Source organism: Lepidochelys kempii, chromosome 4, assembly GCF_965140285.1.
Source record: "Lepidochelys kempii isolate rLepKem1 chromosome 4, rLepKem1.hap1, whole genome shotgun sequence".
Lineage (NCBI taxonomy): Eukaryota > Metazoa > Chordata > Testudines > Cheloniidae > Lepidochelys > Lepidochelys kempii.
Window position 1 is genome coordinate 119,094,137 of NC_136383.1, and position 25,163 is coordinate 119,119,299.

The window sequence follows — 25,163 nt, forward strand, 5'->3', positions numbered from 1 at the left end:
TGCATATACAAAAGAGCGGACTATTTCACCATGGAGGAGCAGAGCTACTGTTTCCAAGGCACATACAGCACGACAGCAATCCAGGGTCCAATAGGTTTTGATTAAAGATTGAGCAGCAAGACCTAAAGAAAAGATGGGTGGATATATGGTAAAGCTGATCCTGTATAGCAGCCTTGTTTTTCCACATCTGAGGTTCAGGCTGGAAGCTCACTGCCTTGTCTTTGACTGAAACCTGGCTAAGGACAGCGAAACAATGCACAGCACATTCCACTTACATCTGTGTAACTTTATAGTAGGGTTTTGCATGGCCCTATTTATTTGGTAGGGAAACGGCAGGACTCCACACACAGCCACTGTAAGTTTACAGAGCAGCGTTCATGGAAGTTGTGTGGATTTGTTCCTTCCACAGCATGCTAGAGCTGATCATTTAAAGCAGAAGAGTCACGCCCTCTGTTTCTTTTTAATTTATAGTCAAATCTATGCCAGTCATCACCAAATTTTCTGTGCACCACGGATACATTGGGCTTGTATATGCACCTGAACAATTTCCTAAATAGTAATGCTTGATGCAGTTCAATGTTATGCTGTAATTGTTAGAAAGATATCATACCATAAACATTGAGAGCCAAAATAAAGATGATCCCTATCTTTATTATCTGTATGGGATCAAACTTAAGTTGTCCGGGGTACTGTAATGGCACCATGACACTGGCAGGCCAAGTGCCAGCTCATGCCAAGGTCCCCGTGTCTCAGCTGGACACAAACAGATACATAGCTGTCATTTGTCTGGCTCACTTGTGGGTGGATATTGATAAAATAGGTATTAGAATTATGAGAAAGAATTTAGTGTTTAGATTCATTTGAATGCTCGTGAGATGCTGCATGCTTTAATCCTACTTGTAATATCTGTGCTCCATGTTGTAATGTAATATTTGAACGGTTGTATTGTGAGCCTTTGTGACTGTGTGAATCGCCATACTGAAGAGGGATATTAATTAGTGTGAAGAGCTGCTCTTCAACAGAAATTATGCCCCTTCTGAAGGAGGAGACCCATCAATACCAGACAGGCTATGAGTGGTTCTTACAGCTGGAAATCCCCACATCTGGATTGAGGAATTGTCAACAAAAGGACTTAAAACTTATTGTTGTTCTGCTCTGCTCCCTGTAAACAGGAGTCATGCAAGTGAACTCATCCCATCAGATGAGTTTGCACCTCACATCACATAGCAGGAGGGGGATAAAATGCAACTAGGTATCTCTGTGCTGCTTGGAGATGCTGGGTCAGCAAGCTGCTTCTAGGCATAAACAAGAGATTCCCCAGCTGCTTAGCCTGGGTTAGCCCAAAAAGACAAATAGAGCTTGATGATTATAGAAGCCGATAGACGTTTGAAAACCTAAGACTGTAACTCAATTGTGTATCTGTGTTTGCTTGCTTTAACCTTGTAAATAACTCTCTAATTTCCTTTTCCTATTTAATAAATCTTCATATAGTGTATCATAGAATTGGCTAAAAGCATTGTCTCTGGTGTGAGACCTGAAATGCAACTGACCTGCAGTAAGTGACTGGTCCTTTGGGATTAGGAGTAACCTGAATATTGCTGTGATTCTTGGTGTAAGGGATCACCTACCACAGAGATACACTCACCCCGGGGGCAAGACAGACTGGAGTACCCAAGGGGACTGTCTGTGACTCCATGTTAAGGCTGTTAAAGTGCTTCAGGAGTTTGCACTTGGTACAGTTGGTTGGTGAAATCTAAGTGTTAGAACTCAAAACCAATTTGGTGTCTGTGCCCTGTTCTTTAACAATCTGTCCTGCAGTTGGCCCAGAGGACCAGAATTTCTCTAACATCACATACCGTATGAAAAGCTATTGTGACAGATGCCCTAGGAGTGAACTAGAAAACGGATATAGCCGTAATAGTCAATATTTTATCATGTTTTGTCGTTCTCTTTCATATTTTTCTACTGCTTTAATGAAAAAAATAAAACAGCATTCTCATAGCTGTTAACCAAAGGATTTACAGCCTAAAGAAAACAGCATTGCCTTATATTTCAATGGCACAAAGTTTAAATCCTGTTATGATTATCCTTTTATTAAAACTGACTTGAATGGGACTCTGTCGGAGTAAAAACAGAGTAAAGACTTAGGTACTGGGCCCAGTGCAAGGGACATGTAGACAGATGTTCCGTAGTTCCAGACTGATAGGCTGAGTTGCAGAAATTAGATTTTTTACTTGGTCTACAAAAGATGCTGCTGCATCTTCAGTACATCAGTCTGGAACATATTACTGACACCACTGATTTTACTGAGAGTTCCTGGCATTCATAGCATTGTTGTTATTATCTTTAACCTGGATCTGTTTCCTCACAGTTTTAAGTCGGAGAAATCATTAACTGATTATTAGCTTTTCCACCCTATCTTCTTGACACTTCTCTCTGTTTTGGAACATAGCGGAGCTTTATCTGGGGAACTTGACAGAGACAGGGTGGGACTTTGAACCTTTGGTGCCAGTTTTATTATTTTTATATATTTATATGTGTCATTTCAAACAAAAGACGTCTATAAGCAAGCTGTTGGCACCTGGATAATTTATGAAACTCACAATCCACATAAGGATAACATGTAGCAATATGATACTACATTCAATTGTTTTGATAGCTAGTAAGCCAGGCAGCAGAATATACCTCATTCCACCCCACTCAAACCTCCTACCCTCCCTTGCCCACAACTAACACTCTATCAAATACATTGGTTCTATATATCACTTATGTGCTCACAAGTAACTGTAACTCCTCCCAATGTAACATCATCTGCCATTAAAAAAAGTAGTTCGATAAGACCATGCTGTACCTCATTGCACACCTCCCCTAAACTCAGTATAGATTCAGTTATACCCTTTGTTCGTGGGCTTTTAGCTAGTTTACAATCTTCATGACAGTGTTCGTGTCCAAAGCTACCTGAATGAGCTTTTTCAGGTATGATTTTGTGAGTAATGTTATCAGATGCTTTATTAAATCCTAACAAGTCTATTGTGTTCCCTTCATCCACTGAGTTTGTCACGTTATTAAAAATGACCACTCGAAGTTGGCCTAACAACTTGTGTAAAGTTTATTTATTTATTTATTTATTTAGCCTGTGCTACCTATAGCCAACGGTTCCTTTACCTTCCATCCCATACTGAAGTGGTAAGTCTGCATTAGAATACTGTCTACAGTTCTGAAAAACTAGACACCAGAAAGATGTCAATGAATTGGAAGGAGTTCACAAACAAGCAACAAAATTATCATGAAATTTGATTTATGAGGAAAGATTAAAAGACCTAAATAGATATAAGCTGGGCTAAATGATGACTAAGGTAAAATATGATAAATGTCTACAAGTATTTGAAGGGTCTAAACACCAAGGGACTGGTTATCAGCTGGAGTAAAGTGTCATACCTCCATTGTCTTCACTGGTGTTATGATAATTTAAACCAGCTGAAGGTCTGTCCACAAGGAAAACTGCCAGTTTAGGGTGGTTTTGGCAATTGGTTCAGCCCAGGTTCATGTGTTCTGTTCTCTAATCAGTTTATTTCAACTATAATTTAGTTACAATTCAGCAGCAATGTCTGTTAGTTGAGAGTTTTCTGAATTGTACATGACATCTGAAATACTCCAGTCATAAGGTACCATTACATGTTTTCTTCTGATTTCAGGACACTCTAGCAATGCGATAAATCACCTATGGTGAAATTCACCCATTGGCAGAAGGTCGCCTACATACACCACAAAACACTCACAGTAACCTTGTATAACTCACACACCTTTTGGGTGTGGTATTCTGACCCATCTAGTGACACCGAGACGTGTGTGTGTGTGTGTGAGGTCTGCTCTACAGCCAGCCAGCCAGCTTTAAGCTGATGTAGTAGAGGCTCATGCACTAAGGGTATGTCTACACTATGAAATTAGGTCGAATTTATAGAAGTTGGTGTTTTAGAAATAGTTTTTATATATTCGAGTGTGTGTGTCCCCACAGAAAATGCTCTAAGTGCATTAACTCAGTGGAGTGCTTCCACAGTACCAAGGCAAGCGTCGACTTCCGGAGCGTTGCACTGTGGGTAGCTATCCCACAGTTCCCGCAGTCTCCGCTGCCCATTGGAATTCTGGGTTGAGATCCCAATGCCTGCTGGGGCTAAAACATTGTCGCAGGTGGTCCTGGGTACATATCGTCAGGCCGCCGTTCCTTCTCTCCCTCCGTGAAAGCAGCAGCAGACAATTGTTTCGCGCCTTTTTTCTTGAGTTACCTGTGCAGATGCCATACCATGGCAAGCATGGAGCCCGCTCAGGTAACCGTCACCGTATGTCTCCTGGGTGCTGGCAGACGTGGTACTGCATTGCTACACAGCAGCAGCAGCCCCTTGCCTTGTGGCAGCAGACGGTGCAGTACGACTGGTAGCTGTCATCATCATGTCCAAGGTGCTCCCGGCCACGTCGGCCAGGAGCGCCTGGGCAGACATGGGTGCAGGGACTACATTAGAAGTGACTTGACCAGGTCATTCTCTTTAGTCCTGCAGTCAGTCCTATTGAACTGTCTTATGGTGAGCAGGCAGGCAATACGGATTGCTAGCAGTTCTACTGTACCATCTTCTGCCAGGCAGGCAAGAGATGAGGATGGCTAGCAGTCCTACTGCACCATCTTCTGCCGAGCAGCCATGAGATGTGGATGGCTTGCAGTCCTTCTGCACCGTCTGCTGCCAGCCAAAGATGTAAAAGATAGATGGAATGGATCAAAACAAGAAATAGACCAGATTTGTTTTGTACTCATTTGCTTCCCCCCCTCCCGCATCAGGGCACTTATTTCTCTAGGTCACACTGCAGTCCGTCACAGAGAAGGTGCAGCGAGGTAAATCTAGCCACGTATCAATCAGAGGCCAGACTAACCTGCTTGTTCCAATAAGAACAATTACTTAGGTGCACCATTTCTTATTGGAACCCTCCGTGAAGTCCTGCCTGAAATACTCATTGATGTAAAGCCACCCCCTTTGTTGATTTTAATTCCCTGTAAGCCAACCCTGTAAGCCATGTCGTCAGTCGCCCCTCCCTCCATCAGAGCAATGGCAGACAATCGTTCCGCGCCTTTTTTCTGTGGGGATGCCACACCACGGCAAGCATGGAGGCCGCTCAGCTCACTTTGACAATTAGGAGCACATTAAACACCACACGCATTATCCAGCAGTATATGCAGCACCAGAACCTGGCAGAGCGATACCGGGCGAGGAGGCAACGTCAGCGCGGTCACGTGAGTGATCAGGACATGGACACAGATTTCTCTCAAAGCATGGGCCCTGCCAATGCATGCATCATGGTGCTAATGGGGCAGGTTCATGCTGTGGAATGCCGATTCTGGGCTCAGGAAACAAGCACCGCATTCACGGTTCTTTTCCTGTCTACCTGGCCAGTGCATCTGAGTTGAGAGTGTTGTCCAGAGTGGTCACAATGGAGCACTCTGGGATAGCTCCCGGAGGCCAATACCGTCGAATTGTGTCCACAGTATCCCAAATTCGAGCCGGCAAGGCCGATTTAAGCGCTAATCCACTTCTCAGGGGTGGAGTAAGGAAATCGATTTTAAGAGCCCTTTAAGTCAAAAAAAAGGGCTTCATCATGTGGACGGGTGCAGGTTTACATTGATTTAACGCTGCTAAATTTGACCTAAAGTCCTCGTGTAGACCAGGACTAAGCTTCAGAGTTCCCCGGTTCAATCCTGCCCGATGACGACCAAGGTCTGTTGGCGTTACACTTGCATGAGGTGGGATTAGGGATGTAGGTGGCCATGTAAGGGGGTCTCAGCATCCCACTGAGACATGGGTTCTGCACTAGCTATGAACTGATTGAGGAGAGCATTAGGAACAGGCAGGTGGAAGTGTCAGTAGATCCATGGAAATTACATGGAAATCGCCTGTGCAATGAAGACACTGAGCAATAGCAATCACTACTGGTTCTTCTTTCTGCTCGAGTTGTGATTGTGAAGGTCTGCTGTGATTCCCTACTGCAGCACTGGGGCCTCCAGGGTAAGGCCTTGGATTTCATCAGTGTAGAGCACATACATTACTGAGGCTTTATGTAAGAGGCAAGAATTTCACTCTGAACAACAACTATTCTAAGCCTACTTATTAGTTAATGCCTGAAAAGTGTTTTGAAAGTGAAATTTATCATAGTAGTATTACTATTTAATGCATATTATAATTATATTAACGTGGAAAATTATGTACCGATTTTAGTCCAATTTAAATACTTTAAGTTCTGACCTTTATTCCTCTAGCTCTGAGTATGTAACTAAAATATTTGTTCCATTTAGAACACTGTATTATTGCTTACATGTCTTCCTGTATAATCCCTCCACAGAGTGATATATCATCAAACTGAATTAAGTCACATTATAATATCTAATACTCTCACTATTTCATTAAAGATTCATCCAGGTATTGAATATTACATGCTGTAAGTTTTGTTCCACAGGATTAGTAAAGACGTAATTGTATTTGACAGAGGGAACAATATGAAGGAGATACTCATTTAATGGGCCCTTGAAATGCGCTCATCTATATTTTGAGCAGAATTAAAAATTAAACAAACTGCACACATAGCCTAGTGGATAAAGAATTGGTCTAGGAGTTAGGAGACCTGAGTTCTGAGCCTGGCTCTGCCTTTAACCAGCATGTGACCTTTAGCAATTCACTTCATCTTTCTGTGTTTTGATTTCCCCTTTCACCCTAAATCTGTCAGCTCTTCTAGGAAGATAGTCTTTTACAATGAGTTTGTACATTGCCTTGCACAGTGGGTTTCAGATCTAAGTTGGGGCCTCTATAACTTACAGCCTAAAGAATAGAGCACCTGTTTTGTATGTGGTGTTTGGAAGTAAAGTTGCAGTAAACTGCTGACTGGCAATAGCTAGGCAAATGGCCTATTAAAGATTAATTATCAATTTGTTCACTTATATGTTTAAAACAAAACAGACCCATAAAGTCTACAAAGTTATCCTGCAAATTGGACATAGCTAATCTATGGAATCTTGTGTTTCTTTGTTGTTACCCTTGACTTCCTCCCCCTACGCTGTGTTCCTCTCCCATCTTGTCCCTATTTAGGCCCCAGTCTTACAAAAAGCTCCATCTGGGTGAACCCTTGCACTTGGAACTCACTGCATGTCAGGGTCTTAGGACCATAAACTCTTTGATGTGAGGACTGTCTTGTACTATAGTTCTGTGCCATTTCCAAAACAATGGGGCCACAATCTCCAGGGAGTTACTGTATCCTTTTATATATATATATATATATATATATATATATATATATATATATATATATATATATATATATATATATATATATATATAAAATCAATAACAGCAGTAATAAATAGTAAACACTTACCTTTACAAACAAAGCACTTAATATGAAAATATTTGTTCTGAACTCTCAAAACTTCCCCTTTGCATGGGTTTCCACAGTTATTGCAGAGAATTGCTGTACCTGATGGTTTGTCCAGGTTGCTATGTACAGCCTGTGGTTGAGAAACTGAAAAGAAAGACAAGTTGTATAAGAACATACAGTAGATTAAAAACTTCTGGTGGACAAATTAGATAAAATGATAATCTTGTCAGAGAAACAAATAATGAAAATTGACATTTCAGTCAAAACATGCCATGAACATGACACCTGGGCCAAAATGGTCTCACTTTCTGGTATTGGCCAGCTCCTGATGTGGTCTTTTAAAACTTTATTTTAATTGAATTCCCTTTAGAGTTATATGTCAGTGTAAACAGTCTGCTCACAAATGTAAGCATCGCTGCTGATTTTCATTTCCATATAGGTTACCACTGCAATAATGCAAAAGAATTGTACATGGCTTATGAATTTCACAACCAACTTGAACAAAAACATTTTGGATCAAGGGTTGTATAAAGAGAACTGTACAAAAAAATGGTAAAACTTTTTTTTGAAAATTCAACTGCCTTTTTTTTTTTCAACAGTTTGCATCACACTGTTTAATTACAAGTTTAAACATTCTGTCAATTTCAAAAAACAAAAAAAATCAAATCAACCAGCTCTAGTTACAAATTATTTGCTGAAACTAATGTCTCATAGGATCTCAAGCACCTGATTCCACCCCAGACTGTAAGAAATTACAAAAGATTTTCCTTTAGCTCAACTGGTAAGTGATTATGCTTTTAGAACCAGAGGATCTAAGTTCTGGTTCCACTTTTATTACAATATTATTATGCAATGAAAGATACTGAAGATATTACAAAGATATTGTAAGGTTTCTCTAACTTTTGAATGCTGAGCTCCTCCTCAGCAAAATAAAACCAAATGCACTCCTCCTTTTCCTGCAACCTCACCATGCGCTGTTAAAAGCTTACACATATTAATTATACATCCTCCATGTTCCCTCTCATGGCTAGTCTTCCCTCCACATCCCCCTAAACACAACTCTTTGGAAAACACTGACATAGATCTTCAGATGACCCTTCCTCCCCTTTGTTACATGCTTTGATGAGAATTGAAATAGCTTAAAATGTTGACATATAAAGCACCATCATTAGCATCAACATTAGCACCCATTGCTATGAATGGGCTCACAGCTATTTTTCGTGGGTTCTGCAAACTCAGAGAGATGTCTCTACATCAGTGGCACTTTATGTTTGAAGGTTTCTTTGTAACCATGACAGACTTTTTTCAAACTAAGGCTGAGAATCTGGAGAAGAACTAAGAGGCCTGTGCTCCCAGCTAGTCCTTCGCCCATGTTAATCCCACAGTTTGGAAAACACCAATATACTGTATATCGCAAATTTCCAGCCAGGAGACACAGAAAGTTTTGGGAATTTTAAAGAATGTTAAGCACTATGACATTACTACAGAGTTCTGGTCTGGTACATGCTTGGTAACCTTGGTACTTATATAACTGTGCTTAGTCAGCAGACGCTTTCTTCTGTATGTGGCACTGAAGCACCAAGATAGTGATTAATTTATTACTACATTAAAATGCATTTGAAGCCACTAAAGGAATAACTATAATAAATATGACTTGGTGAGTGGAGCTCTGATCTCACTTATTGACATCCAGAGCAAATGTTCTCAGCTGAGAAGTCAAAATATGACTGCTTCTGACCAATAGTTTGCAAACTCAAATTGAAATGGGGTGTGGGGAGGAAAATCACAGTGCAATTTGCCCCTTACATCATCATTAGTGATAAAGAGTCTCCAATCAGAACTTCATTGACAACTCTGTGGCAGAAAAGTAAGACAGTTACATAGTAACTTTGCTCATCATAGCCACATACAACAAATATGGATTCTTCTATCACAAAATTTGCCAAAATAAAGACCAGGATAAAATTTTCACAAGTGCCTAACTCTCTCGGGGCCTACGTCTCATGAAAAGTTAATGGGACTTAGCCAACTGAACCTATGGCAGAATTTCTGGCAAGCAAGATTACAACCACTTATGTTGGAATTGATCCAGGATGGTTAAAATACTTATTCTCATATAAAGTATCATGTAATCTTACAAATCAGATTCTATGCTAAACAACCTATCCAGGCACTTTCTTCAGACTCCCAGACACAGTCACCCTTTTAGAATAGGAAAAACAAAGGTAAGATGTTGTTGTGCTTTCCCAGCAGTATATATCAAAATGTTGAGCAGGGCATTTATTATGAAACATGCAACCGACTAGCCATTTGTACTGCAAATACTTAATACTGGAGGAAGGATCCTGCACTGGAAGAGAGATGATCTAACAGGTGTTTTCTATTTCTAATCTCTAAAAGCCAAAGCCTGCCAACTCTAAAAGCCAAAGCCTCACACAAGTATTCATGTAAGGACTACTCACTTGAGTAAGGATGTTCATGATCAAGCTTTAAGTTTACATCTAAAAGAAATCATGTGTAATATGCTAGGGATGCATGCACAAACTTCGTTTTTCTACGTTTTGTGACTTCCAGCCAAAGATATTTTTTATTACGTTTAGTAAATAGCACATTGGGAACTTTCAAGATTGTCAGCACTGAAGGTAAATGTCATTTTAAACTAAGTAAAATCTTATTGTGATAAAAACAAACACCCCACCCCCCAAAAGCAACTCCCCACCCACTCTTTATTCTGTGTATGTTCCAGGTTAAAAAGAGTTGCTAGGTTAGTGTCAAAAAGGTATTCTAAGGGTCTTTATCCTGTGCATCATGGTAACAAATAAAGGCTCTAATCCTGCTGTCCTTCTGCAAGCAAATGCCTATTGACTTCCACAAGAGATGCAAGTATATGAAGGCTGCAGAACTGAGCTCATTTAGGCTAGCAAAATATCGAGCAAATTAAAAATTTGCTGCCATCTTGTGATATAAAATAGAAATTGCACCTCACCTATTAGGTTGTTTATGCAAAAAGGCATTCCAAAGTATTGTATGAAATGTTGAACACAAACTTTCTAGTTCTTGTTATTTTGCTACAGTACATTTTTTATTTTTACTTTTTAATATGTTAGGTAACAGTGTCTTTGGGCTGAATTATTAAATCAAATTGTAACAGGCTTGAATCATGACTCGCCACACCCATAGTAGCTTTTCCACCCAGCAACAGATTAATACAGGGAACTAATAGAGTGAACAAGGGAGAGTAAACTACATACTGAATGTCCCTCTTCTTACTCGGGGGATTCAGCACATCATTCTAAAGTTGCGGTTTTTTCCCCCAAAGTGATTCCAAATCAGCTTTAAAAAGGTTTCCGGTTTCCGTACAGTCTCACAAGAAGAAAACAAATGCAACTTAAAAATAAAAATAAATCAGTGGTGTTATGTCCTCTCAGATTGACCAATAAATTAACTGTGAAAGGGAATTTGGTGTATTTCCTTTTAGAGATTTAGTAAAAGTGCTATCAGCCAATTACCCCTTAATTTTCCTTTATAACTATTTCAGGGCTAAAAGTTGTCTCCCTGTATTTACTCTAATGCTCCGATCCTCCAAATATTTGTGCAAGTAACTTTTTATGTAGCAGTTTTTCAGAGCAGAAAGACATTAATGCAGCCAACCATGCAGATGTTTCCTCTGCGTGAAAATTATGAACATCTTGTCTCATAAATAACTATAGATTTTTATGAAAGGGTTTCCTCATTTGGAATTGGCTGTAGCTGTTGCTTGAACTCTGGATGCTTACACGGAAATTTCATGTCATGTTTGTTAAAAAGAAACACTATGGAAAGGTTGTTGTCAACTGCACCCATGCTTACAGTCCCACCTCCTTCGGGGCAGCAAGACTTACTGCATGCAGATGGTTTCCCTTGAATGCTAGCATTGATTCAGAAACGTGCATTAGGGCCAAGGGCTCTGCATAGCTCCCTGTAATACCTAACCTGCAATGTATCTGGAAATCAACACAGAAGCCTTTTTTGTTACAGTAGGACTCAAAAAAAAAGGCGCGGGGGGAACCTATCTGGCATGTTCTTGCCATCTTTTTGATGTCTTAGCATATCTTGTTTAACAACAGTTTCCAAGCCATGAGTGGAAATGAAAAGTAAAGAATTATATTTAGCCTAAAGCACAGATATGCAACAAACTGTACAACAACTATAACTTTTTGCTTGCGTTCCATTTTTTAAATCTCACAAGGATGCATTTGACATTCAAAAATAACCATGTTAAACAAGCATGAATGAACAAACAACAAAAACTAACAGGGTGCTTTATTTTCCTCTCAATTCAAAAGGAATTAATTAATTTACTACATTAAAACTGATCAGTGTTTCACCCAACATTCTCTGTGGATCAGAGTAGAAATGTAACCTCTGTGAGGTCATAATAAAACTATGTTTCTTCATGTACCAGAGGAGTAGCCGGATTAGTCTGGATCTGTAAAAGCGGCAAAGGGTCCTGTGGCACCTTACAGACTAACAGATGTATTGGAGCCTAAACTTTCATGGGTGAATACATCCGACGAAGTGGGTATTCACCCACAAAAACTTATGCTCCAACACATCTGTTAGTCTATAAGGTGCCACAGGACTCTTTGCCGCTTTTATGTTTCTTCATATAGTTTAAACACTGTCTCTTTCATCTGGAATACCATAATGATAGAACATGAGAAATAACTCCTTCAGACTAGAGAACGCTTCTTTTATTCAAGTCCTAATACATTTTTAACTTACATGCATTTCAATAACATTTTGAATCTAGTCTCTTTATATAGTAATTCTGATCATTTTACTTTTGTCTTTATGTGTCAAAGTTTAGCTTCAAAATATCAACATATTTTGCTAGCAATATGCTGTCATCCTTTGTGGAATTTAATGATTATACAGTATATTAGGGCATTTGGCGTAGTATCGTCCTGATTAAAGTTCTCATTTAAAGTTTGAGTGATCACATACTTTTCTTAGATTACTGAACTGAATGAAATTTGAAATTCGCCTTTATTTACTCTACACTGAAAATAGCCTCTGCTGAATGGAAATATAGAGGGAGCCCTTGTTGTGTTGGTGACGATAGCATGCATGGAGCCCAAAATCTTGCTGATGTTCTGCTGTGCCTGGATCTGGTACCTCCACAGGTCTGGATGAGGAAGCAGATTATAACTACCCATATTAGAAAGTCACTGAAGGTTCCTGCATCCTTACTTGCTTCTTCAAAGCCCAACGAAGAATTTATTGCATGTATGTTCCCACAAGAAAAACAACAGATTATAAAGAAATGAGTAAGAGTAGGACACATTTCCATAGCATTGCCACATGGGCACTATCTGGTGTCGGGAACTTTATTGCTGATATTCTTGCTAAATATCCATGTGACAGGACACCTTGATCACTGACAGTGCTGCAGCCTGGGGAAGGCTGAGGACAATTATACATTTTCGGGGGGGTGGATTGTGAGCACCTGGGTGGCAATCACTGGGCTAACAAGGTAACTGGGGAAAATATGAGGGGGAGGAAACAGGAAGCAAGGGGAGCTCAAGAGGAGCTCAGGAGGAAGCTCAGAGAGAACCTTGGATTCGGAAGTGAGGGCTGTAAGGAAGCCTACCTTGCTGTAAGCGTGTATTGCACAAGTATTACTATGTAAGAGGGAAATAAATATACACATTGGTGTAAGATAAACAGCCTAGTGTGCGTATTTGTGACTGGAAAACCATCTGAACTGGCCAGACAGTGAGGTTCACTGGGTAGCAATGGAGATGTCCTGTGACAATCCAGTATCAACATATTTCTGATACGAAAACTCAAGACAGCCAGAGGAATCACAGGTTACCTACTGAGCACCCAGCAGGAGTGAGGTGATGCTCCAATTAATTCTAGTATTAAATAAGGTTTATTGAATTAGCAGTGACTCATTGAAAAGAAGTAAGATTTTCACTCACATACAACTATTAATATGATGACCATCTATATGGCCCTGATAAGGCTGACCCTGGAATACTGCACTGAGTTGTGCACACCTCAATACTGGAAATATAAAGATGAACAGGAGGAAGTACGTTGTTAGAGCAGTTGAGGTACTGATTTACAATATGGCTGAGCCACAGCTGAGGGGATATGGGATAATCTGGCAAAGCAATGACCGAGGTCTGAAAGAATCAATGGCCATTCCCTAGTTCATATGAAAATATGAACAACAAAACAGACACAGACGGCACTCCCAGCTTTGAACACCAATGAGCAGCTCTAGTGAGGACTACTACTGCACACGCCTGGACGCATAGAAAGTGCAAAGCAGATAAATGAGAGATGGGAATGCCAGTCATTCATTAAACGTTAGAAGGACAAATGTCTTAGGGCCCTAGCCTAGGACGTGAGAGACCTCAGATCAATTGCTAGCTCTGCCAGAGACTTCCTGTGTGACTTTGGGCACGTTCCTTAGGTCCAGATTTTCAAAAGTTATTTAGGTGTCTTAAACACCAAAAAACAAAACAAAAACCAATGGAAAGTAAACACCTTGCACTTTTGAAAATCCCACTAGGTGCCTATCTGCATCTTTAGACATGTAAATTACCTTTGGAAATCTGGCTCTTAGCCTCTCTCTGCCTTAATTTCACATCTGCAAAGCAAAGTACTACACAGTACTTCCCTACCTCATCAGAGGGTTGTGAGGATAAATACATTAGAGACTGTGAGGTGCATACTCTGGTAATGGCGGCCAGATAAGCACCCAAAATAGATTTTTCCTTTAAAAATCCTTGAGACCCTCTGGAACTTTGCTGGGTACTGGGGATGTCCCTCTAACTTTCCTGCAGGGGGCTGCAGAGCAGAGCCCCTGCATAGATGCTCCTCCAGCCTTCATCGCCCTTGTGATTCCTTTCCCTCTCCACTGAAGGGAGGAGGAAGACAGAAGGGCTAAGGGATCACAGAGTGGTGACTCCTCCAGGCCTCGCCATCCCTCCCCTTCAAGCCCCAGAACATATCCATCAGCTAGAGGTTTATGTTCACAGTCTTTTTCAAGATAACCCTCTCATGTTAACTGACCCCTCAAAAGATCTTTTCATCTTAAATTTGACAGTAAAATAAAGGGTTAGAGAAGTTTGTCCACTTGGCAATGACCCATCCACAAAAAGACCTCAAAATTGCATCCAGTTCTCCGGGGGTTTGAAATCTGACTACTTTGCTGTATACTAACTACTGACTTCCTAAAGAGATCTTTTATACTGACGTTCAAGTAGTGTACTTTCTGAAGTGCTGGGTACAGTTCTTCCAAGGAATTCTTGTCAGTTGTTCCTACACTGCACCGCAGTGAAGCAAGCAGCATTATCCTTTGTTTTGCAGTTTATCTGACATATTTCTTTGCAGTCCAATGAATTACGTAGAAAAAAGCCCAAACAAACTTCATGTTCAATGAAGTCTCCAATTCTTTTCTAAAACTAAAATACAGTAATTTAATGTATTAATCCAAGAGTCCAGATTAGCAATCTTTTATCTTTGCACTATGTAGATATATTAAATATTTATTATTAATAATTGACTGTAGTATCTCTTCCAAAGGCACTAACAGAAGGTTTTGAAGTCTCATTCCGTACTGCCGAAGGATCAAAATCAAGTCGTAGATTTACAGTGTTGTCTGGCATAGGAGACCAGATTCTTAAAACTGTAAGCCTGAAACACCATGTGACACTACTACTGATTCCTGAATACCTTGCACGGGAGATGGCAGAAAAAAGGGAGAGAGGTTACCTTGCACAATGCAAAATAGGCTCGTGCAAACACACACAGTAAGACACAGATACAATGCAAAGTGCTCAGTGCCAAACAGTTTCAAATCTGCCAATATGTTCACATGCAAGATACACAAGACACTGCAAGGAGGCTAGTGCAAGCAAGCCTGTTATATTTATGATTAAATAAATGTCTTTAACATTCATCATTTCAGTTCATATGACCGACCCTCTGCTAGTTTTCAACATAAATTGTGGATTTGTACATTTTAGTGAGTTTGCACTGCATAAGGATACTGAACAGCACTCCCAATGTAGCTGCATAAAGTACAACACTTTTCATCAATAGGATTTAATATGAGATTTAAAAACATCTAATATGTTAAAGCCATGGAGTTTTAAAATGGATCACCCATTCAACTACCAACATGAAACGTAGTTAACAGAATGACAGTCATGCTAATTTGTAACTCAGTATTTTTCCAATTAACAAGAATACTTAGTACAATTTAAAATAAAGCAGTTCACATTTAACCATCCTTCTGCACTCTGCAACACTTACATGCAATAGTACATTCTGATGACAATCCACTTAACAATTTAATCACAGAAAATTCCATATGAGAGGCGAGTCATTTCTTGTGTAAATCCCCCAAATGTGGAGTCGTCACACTGTACCTGTATCATCCGGCATTCCAGCATTAATTCAGTCGGTGACACAAGAACTACTGCCAGGCATATCACCACTCCAAGTACCTATAATCTGCAAGGAGCACAGTTAAAGCAGCTGTTGAACACGTGAATTTGAAGAGTACTTCAACAGCCGAGTGAAACTGCAGCTGGGCTCTCCCACTGGAGCTCCTTCCTGAGAGAAATGTGGCAAGGGTCATCTGACTCCTGCAGCTCCCACACATAAACAGGATTATAGCCAAGAACTTACTGCCTAGTAAAAACAGAACTCTACAGAGACCTCAAAATTCCCACATTCACAGGACATCCATCTCTTACAAACAGGCCCAAATATACATTGGCCTTAGTGTTGTTATCCTTTTTTGACCCAAAAATTCAGGATCTAGTTGGTCATTCCAGTTAGGAGGAGAAATTGGTGACAGTCAGGTATTTCTTTGATGCAGTTTTGCTTACTGACAAAGAATGTACAAAGTCCTGTGTCTCTGAACACAGAAGGAATCAAAGAGCAGGAAACAGCTTCTTTTGCTCACAGCACCAAAAATATATATACTTTTTCGCCTGCACCCCGGCCCATACATCATGCTTACAGCTGCTCCTTCAGGCTGTCTGTGTTACTCCCTGCCCTCCATGGTCTACCTTTTATCCACACATACACACACCTACCCACCCTGATCCAAAACAATACGCAGCAAAGCCTTTCCGTCCACACAGTCCAAAACTCTTCAGTGCATTCACATAACCCTTTTGTCTCAGGTGGGGGCCTGTGACTAACTTGTTCCTACAGTTAACTGAAGGGTACATACACCCTCATCAAACTCAGCAAGGTTTTAACTTGACCACTAAGAAGCTTTCACCCAACTCATAACAGCACAGCATTATGCAAACCATAGTACTGTGCGTATCCACCAAGATCACTCTCTACAGCAGACAAAGAACAACAAGGATAATGAGCTCCAAGTAAAAAGAGAGGAGCAGAACACTTGGACTAAACCTCTAATCAACTTGAGCTTGGGACTGGTTGTGTTTGTGAAATTCATGGCCACAAAGACAACATGGGCTGTGGTTGTTGGCATGAATGGGAAACCTGCAAAACCTCTCCTGTTAGCCAGTATCCCTGCCTCTTCCAAACATGTACACATCTACCTCCCAACACCCAGTAGGAACCACCCTAATGTACTCAGGGGGCAGGATGCATAACTAACTCTTCAAGCAGTACTCCGTGCCATTCCATTCCAGCAGACTCTTTAGGGAGCCACCTGGTATAAAGGGCCTGCTAGGGAAGCTGGTAGAACTCCCTTTTCTCTACACACACACACACACACACACACACACACCAGACACCCTTACTCATGATGAGCAGTACCTTACTTCATGAGTAGTCCCTCTGAAATAAATGGAGCTGCTAGCGGAGTAACTAACTACTGAATATTAGCATAGTGGTGGCATCTTGCCGTAAAGGTTGCTTTTTCTTTATAATTCCTAGAATTCTAGAGGGAGGTTGTGTTCAAAAATCGTCTGGCAACCAGAAATCGATAGTACTATGTGTGAAATAGTACTATAGAAATAGTATTTTTCAATTCATACAAGTACTGTAGTGTAATCTCTTTATCGTGAAAGTGTAACTTGCAAATGTAGATTTTTGTTGTTACATAACTGCACTCAAAAACAAGCCAATGTAAAACGTTAGGGCCTACAAGTCCACTCAGTCCTATTTCTTGTTCAGCCGATCGCCAAGACAAAAAAAGTTTGTTTACATTTACGGGAGATATTGCTGCCTGCTTCTTATTTACGATGTCACCTGAAAGTGAGAACAGGCATTCACAGGGCACCGTTGTAGGTGGCATCACAAGATATTTACGTGCCAGATGCGCTAAAGATTCATAGGTCTCTTCATGCTTCAACCACCATTCCAGAGGACATTCCAGAGGACAAAATATATGCCATTATTATTTAGGTCAATCTGTCTTGGTAAGTTTCTAGACATTATTTTATCAATGAATGAATGAATAGCCTTTAAAAAAAAACCTAAAAACAAAACAACACCCCCATCCTTCATATATACACAGTACCTACATAATTATGATTAACCACTGGGAATAAATTACCAATGGTTGTGGTGGATTCTTCATCACTGACAATTTTAAAATCAAGATTAGATGTTATTCTTAAAAACATGTTCTAGTTCAAACAAAAATTAATTCAGGGAAATCCTATGACTTGTAATACAGGAGGTCAGACGAGATTATCCCAGTGGTCCCTTCTGGACTTTTAATCTATGAATGTGTGATCGAGAAAAAGGACATTTCTTGACGTCCTGGTAGGAACAGCTGATAGTTCTTAGATACTGCAGAAATCCCAGTGCACTAGATGGAAATGAGAAATTCTAACAAAGGGAGAAGCCCCTTGAAAATGTTTCCCTTTGATATATTATTTACAGGAAATATCCATGATTTCATCAGTTATTAATGGAAACAGAGTAAAGCATATTGTTTTGTTAGTCCAATACTGACTGCAGGGAATAGAACAACTGTTATCACAGAATCACAGAAGATTAGGGTTGGAAGAGGCCGAAGGCAATCATCTAGTCCAACCCTATGCTCAAAGCAGGACCAACCCCAACTAAATCATCCCGGCCAGGGTTCCTGGCTCCTTGTTTTGTCGTCTGCTACCACTGAGAACAACCTAGCTCCATCTTCCTTGGAACCCCCGTTCAGGTAGTTGAAGGCTGCTATCAAATCCCCCCCTCAATTTTCTCTTCTGCAGACTAAATAAGCCCAGTTTCCTCATCCTCTCCTCATAAGTCATAGGCCCCAGCCCCCTAATCATTTTTGTTGCCCTCCACTGGACTCTCTTCAATTTGTCCACATCCTTTCTGTAGTGGGGGGCCCAAAACTAGACGCAATACTCCAGATGTGGCCTCACCAGTGCCATATAGGGGGAATAATCACTTCCCTCGATCTGCTGGCAATGCTTCTACTAATGCAGCCCAATATGCCATTAGCCTTCTTGGCAAAATGGGCATACTGTTGACTCATATCCAGCTTCTTGTCCACTGTAATCCCCAGGTCCTTTTCTGCGGAGCTGCCACTTAGCCAGTCGGTCCCCAGCCTGTAGCAGTGCATGGGATTCTTCCGTCCTAAGTGCAGGATTCTGCACTTGTCCTTGTTGAACCTCATCAGCTTTCTTTTGGCCCACTCCTCCAATTTGTCTAGGTCACTCTGGACCCTATCCCTACCCTCCAGCATATCTACCTCTCCCCCAGCTTAGTGTCACCCACAAACTTGCTGAGAGTGCAATCCATCCCATCATCCAGATCATTAATGAAGATGTTGAACAAAACTGGCCCCAGGACTGACCCCTGGGGCACACCGCTTTACACCGGCTGTTAACTAAACATCAAGCCGTTGATCACTACCCGTTGAGCCCAACGATCTCACCAGCTTTCTATCCACTGTATAGTCCATTCATCCAATCCATACTTTTTTAACTTGCTGGAAAGAATACTGTGGGAAATCATATCAAAAGCTTTGCTGAAGTCAAGATATATCATGTCCATCGCTTTTCCCATATCCACAGAGCCAATCAGGTTGGTCAGGCATGACTTGCCCTTTGTAAATCCATGCTCACTGTTCCTGATCACCTTCTTCTCCTCCAAGTGCTCCACAGTGGATTCCTTGAGGACCTGCTCCATGATTTTTCCGGGGACTGAGGTGAGGTTGACAGGTCTGTAGTTCCCCGGATTCTCCTTCTTCCCTTTTTTAAAGACAGGCACCATATTTGCCTTTTTCTAGTCATCCGGGACCTCCACCAACCACCACGAGTTTTCAAAGATAATGGCTAATGGCTCTGCAATCACATCAGCCAACTCCCTCAGGACCAATGCATCCCCCAGCCCCATGGATTTGTGCATGTCCAGTTTTCTAAATAGTCCTTAACCTGTTCTTCACCACTGAGGGCTGCTCACCTCCTCCCCATACTGTGCTGCCCAGTGCAGCAGTCTGGGAACTGACCTTGTCTGTGAAGACCAAGGCAAAAAAAGCATTGAGTACTTCAGCTTTTTCCACATCATCTGTTACTAGATTACCTCCCCCTTTCAGTAAGGGTCCCACACTTTCCCTGACCTTCTTGTTACCATTTCACATCCTTTGCGAGCCACAACTCCAATTGTGCTTTGGCCTTCCTGATTACACCCCTGCATGCTCAATCGATAATTTTATACTCCTCCTTAGTCATCTGTCCAAGCTTCCACTTCTTGTAAGCTTCCTTTTACAATAATGATAAAGAAAGTCTTGCTGTAAATCAATCTCTCAGTGGTGAACACTTCAGTAAACTGAAACAAGACTGACCTGTCATCTGTAACTTGAGCCAGCCTCTGACTGACAATGGGCTGAAACCAGAGCAGCAGATCCAAAAATCCCACCTCCTACCCAGAATTTTTGGGTGTTCAAAATCCAGATTCAGGACCAGATCAGAATGCTGTAGCTTGAGACCACTTCTGCTTCTGATTGACACAGCGAGTAACTGAACTCACTGCCAGGAACAGCTGAATGACATTTATAATTTACCTCATCTCTTTGGTTTTAGAATTATTCAATTTCTAAACTATAATTTCCAGTTATATACACACTAGCAGGTAGTAAATGCAGCTGATGTAATTGACTTTAAAATTCTAAGGCAGTATGACTTTATTGTGTTAAATATTTATGTGCTACCGGCACTGGACCATATCCTTCCTCCCATTACTCACATGAGTAGTCCCTTTGAAGTCACTTTGAAGACACTCTGGTTGGACACTGCAGAGGGTTCCAGGATTTGGCCCATTCAGTTTTCCCTGAGACACTTTCAGTTTGGCAGAAATCACTCTGCTAAAGAGCAACACTCAAAAGAACAAAAATTAATAAGCAGAAAACGTGTATGAGCTTTCAGGAAAAAAATCACAGCTCTTCCCTCTGCTGTCAGCTTCATTCTCTATCAAAAGTCTGAACTGTAAGTAAATAACCTGTATTTAGATATTATACTATGTATGGTGCAGTCAAATAATGAGCTAATTTGTATTTACAATTCTACTTACAACAGCATTTAATGTATGTAATCTTGGAGCCTCCCCCGCAATCTCACAGTGTGGCTATTGCAAAGGCAAATCATACTTCAAGAGCTTTAGGGCTGTCAGTGCGGTTTCAGGAAAGCGATGCCACAGAAGTTATTACTCTCCAGGAGCACAGGTGTGGCAGATGTGCCACTGACTCAGCTGAACTTGATAGGAAAGAACAGTGCCAACGACACAAACAAGAAAGTTCTTCAAGACACAGGGACAACATTCCTGCATTTGATGAACCATAAAAGCAAGCAGTCAGGGTTATGAACTTAGACTGATTTCACTCATTGAAAAGACTTTTTCAAACCAACCAAGCCAGACACTTTTAACATCCTGACATTAAAAATGATAGCAACTTACAGGTATGATGAACACCTGCCATATAATCAACACTGCAAAAAAGGACAATCAACTCAGTTCATTTTCCAATTTGCAGTCAAATCCTGGGCACTGCAGTAATGGCCTCGCTGTATCCCTTACCCATCTTTGTTGCAGGATTCACTTAACCAAGGTTACATTGCTCAGTTCGTTGCCTTAATTTTCTTTTTTTGCAAAAGTATCAGTAGACAGTTTAGCAATGAATTTAGGACACTGAAATGCAATTGACTGATGGGAACTCCTTGTCATGGCAGCAGTGGTTTTAAATGATGTAGGGGTTTTTTTAAGTCTGTTCTGAAATCAATTCAGGGGTGAAAGTGAGCCAGTACGGGCCGGTACAGTGTACCGGTAAGAAGCCGGTACTGACCCGTATGCAGCCCATGGTAAAGTGCTGCCGGTCTTTTGGCTCACCCGTCGGCAGCCCTGCTGGTAGGGTCCATACCGGCAGGATGGCCGACGGGGGGGTGGGAGAGGAGAAGGGGCACCAAGGTTAAAGTGCTGCCCCTTCCCCACCCTCGTTGGCAGCTCTGTCGGCAGGGACCCTACCGGTCGGGCTGCCGACGGGTGAGCCAAAAGGGGAATGATGTTAAAGTGCCCCCCCAGCCCTGCCCCTTCCGCCCAAGGAGCCGGACCCCGTGCCAGTAAGAATTTATTATTACTTTCACCTCTGAATAAATTATATCTTTCACACTCACCACATGCAATTCCCCATCTCAACAAAAATAGGGAATAATTAAGGTTTCAAAATATAATGTAACCCTGTGTTCACATGTTCAGAGCTTTCTGCAATATCCATTTGTGAACTGAAGTTTTCCATCCTTGGCCCCTGCTTAGTTATTTTACACTAAAGCAAACTTCCTTCACCACTTGAGCTGGGGGAGAGCGAAACAAGTAAGCTTGTTTTCCCCACTGTAAAAGAAATAAAAGAAATTCTATCAGGTATTTTTGAACAGAGCTAAGTCATAGCACCTCTGCAATAAATAGCCCCCATGTCCTCTTATGCAGGAGGCTGTGTCTTTTTAAGCAGCTGAGTCTGTGTAGCCGTGGATTTCATGAACTTCCTTAGCTCTCCAGCCTATTCAAAACTGGTGTGTATACTCTTTACACAGCACACTGTTGCAGAGTCCCTCCCACCAGATGCAGCTACTTCTTCCACAGATCTTGATGGTGCCTTTCACAGAGCCTCAGCTCTGGGGTGAATTTCACCCTGTATCAGCTGGAGAACACATTGAAGCTGTATTTATTAGGTGTTTCTCTCTGTGCTCTTTAAGTCATTTCCCTCCATAGTCACTGCACTGCTTCAGATTCACTATCATTTTGAGTTTTACTTCCCTTGCTCTTTTCTTGCATTAAAGATAATCTGACACTTAAATAAATGAATAGAAGTGTCATAGGCCTGCCTCTGTGTGTGTGTGTATGTATGTGTGCATATGTGAACATGCCCTATCCCTGATAAAAAAAAAATAATCTTCATTTAAGAATTGCCAAGGATGGAAAATCAACCACACCCAATAGTGAATTGTTCCATTGGTTAATTACCTCTATTAATCTGAATTTGGGTAGCTTCAACTTCCACTCATTAGATCTTGTTATACCTTTGTCTGCTAGACTGACAAGGCCTGTTTTATCAAAATATTTTTCCCCATGTAGGTACTTATAGATTGTGATCAAGTCACCCCTTAACCTTGTCTTTGTTATGCTAAACAGATTGAATTCCTGGAGTTTATTGCATGTTTTCTAATTCTTTAATCATTTTATGCTGGTTCCTGTTCCCATCTTCAATTTGATTTACTGGAATGTAAGATCTTTCCTCTTTAGTTATCATTGTTATAGTTACCATTCAGTAACTGGGGTCCCATTGTTCTAGACATGTGCACACACAGGAGACAGAAGGAGCTTACAAGATGGACAATTGTGGTAGAGAAAACACAGCCATAGAGAGGGTAAGTGACTTGCCTAACGTCTCAGAATAGGTAAGTGGCAGAACCAGGAACACAATCTGGTCTCCTGACTCCCAGTGACTTATCTATTAGACTATACTTTCTCTCTTGAGGGCATCAGACAAGGATCTTATTTATTCTGGAGCTTAGATCCATTTGGTTATCCTACCATACTTGCAAAGTGGTGTTCAACCTTGCCAATAAGCTTAGTCCTTAGGCATACAAGCTAAAAGCCCACCCACATGGACTGACTGTAAAAGTCTTGCAAGTCATATGTTAGGTCCAACAATAGTAACAGTGTCCCTTGAAGACTAGGCCAAGAAAGTTTACATCTGAAAGTTACTAGTCATTCTAGAGTAGGTTGAAAATACCATAGCAGAACAATTAGACCCTGTCAAAAGCCAGTCTGCACAGAAGAGAGCACTCATGCTGAAGGGAAAAATGCATCTGTGATTGTCCAAATAGGTAAGCTCTGAAAATTCACCTGCAGAGAAGCATTCCTCGTCATGTACACGACAATGAAACATATGGGAACTGTGTTAATTATAATTTGCATACCACTCATCTACAGAAAACTGAAATCACCTGTGGCTTTTGCAATATGGGGGCCCAGTGTAAGTATACCATAGTTTGCATCATAATTTTATGAAGCAGTAGATCTTAAAATCTGGGACTAGATTGAGAGTTTACTCTCTGCCCTGAGTAAGGGGCTGTGCTGACCTCAGAAGTAATTGTGACTCAGCAGGTCACAATTCCTTACCTGATCCGCAATTACTGTTGGGGAAAAAGGAACCTACTGCAGTTCCCCTAAGGGTGCAGTTTACCTTGCCCATTATGTGGACCCTTCTCTGCTGGCAAGCAGGGTGGATGGAGCCAATACTCTGCGAACTCCCAACTCCCACTCACGTGCAGAGGGAAGTAAACAGAGAGGAGGAGTGGTTCTCCACACTTTACCCAAGAAGGTCTTACTTGGCTGAGTGAAGGAGGGGAGAGTTGAATGCCCTTTTACTCAACTGAGTGGCTAAATAGGATAAGAAAACAACCTAGCTTAAAAGTGATTCAGTAGGAAGAAATGATAGGGTGAAGTTACGGCGTGCTTAGCCTTTAGAGAGCCTTTTATTTTGATGCTACATACAGCATATCAACAACCCTCACAAATGCACATGCTGCAAGGAGAAATTTGCTGAACCTATGAAACTGAGAAGGATAGTCAGTACAAAATAGGAAAGAGATTGGATCAAAGGAGACCTGGTCAAATGGGGTTATGGGCTGACAAGAGCAATTTAGTGCCAAGTAATGAGGATAAGGGAAACAATTAACAAAAGAGATTATTTCCTAAAAGGTCAGGCACTACGAGACACTAATCAGGGAAAGGATTTGACAGCAATAGCAGGAGAGAAACTAAACCCATCTGCTGAATATCTGGCAGTAAATCAGCAAAGCTAACAGGCTAATGGGATGTAATGTGTTAATGGAAGGCATAACATAAGTGATTGCAATGGCACTGTTCAAAGCACTGGTGCAATAATATCTATAGTTATGAGCACAGACTTCGATTCCATTTTATAAGCGAGATAGTGAAGAGCCAGAGTGAGCACATGGGCAGTCAGCTGGGATGTTCAAAGTTCTACACAGTAAGCAAAGAATTTAGGAATCTGCATCCGTTAAAAACCAGTATGACTTTGGTATATATGTGATCATGAAGGGTGTAGAAAAGGTGGCAGGCTCTGTAAAAACAGTAAGACTATTTTGAGAATGTTTTTTACATGGAGGGAAATTAATGTGCAGAATAGATGGTTAAAGGGTACGGTTGAAGAAGCAAATGTGATTATTCATAAAGAACTAGATGCTAGCTCTCCATTGGTCCACACACATTAAGTCAACTGGAGTTTTGCCTTTGAA

General features: G+C 41.1%; 1 protein-coding gene across 14 annotated transcripts in view; it reads right to left on the reverse strand.

Annotated features, from left to right (window-relative positions):
* ABLIM2 (actin binding LIM protein family member 2) overlaps positions 1-25,163 on the reverse strand; it is a 217,581-nt gene that overhangs the window by 155,197 nt on the left and 37,221 nt on the right. For 13 of the 14 annotated variants that reach the window (XR_012158735.2, XM_073342610.2, XM_073342609.2 and 10 more), the window contains exon 2: positions 7,408-7,551. Coding sequence is in view for 13 of the 14 variants with exons in the window: in XM_073342610.2 (XP_073198711.1) it covers positions 7,408-7,551 (144 nt within the window). In the remaining variant the exon portion in view is untranslated. Of the gene's footprint in view, positions 1-7,407; positions 7,552-15,836; positions 15,916-25,163 lie in introns of those variants that run through there. The other variant, XM_073342603.2, reaches the window with a different exon arrangement.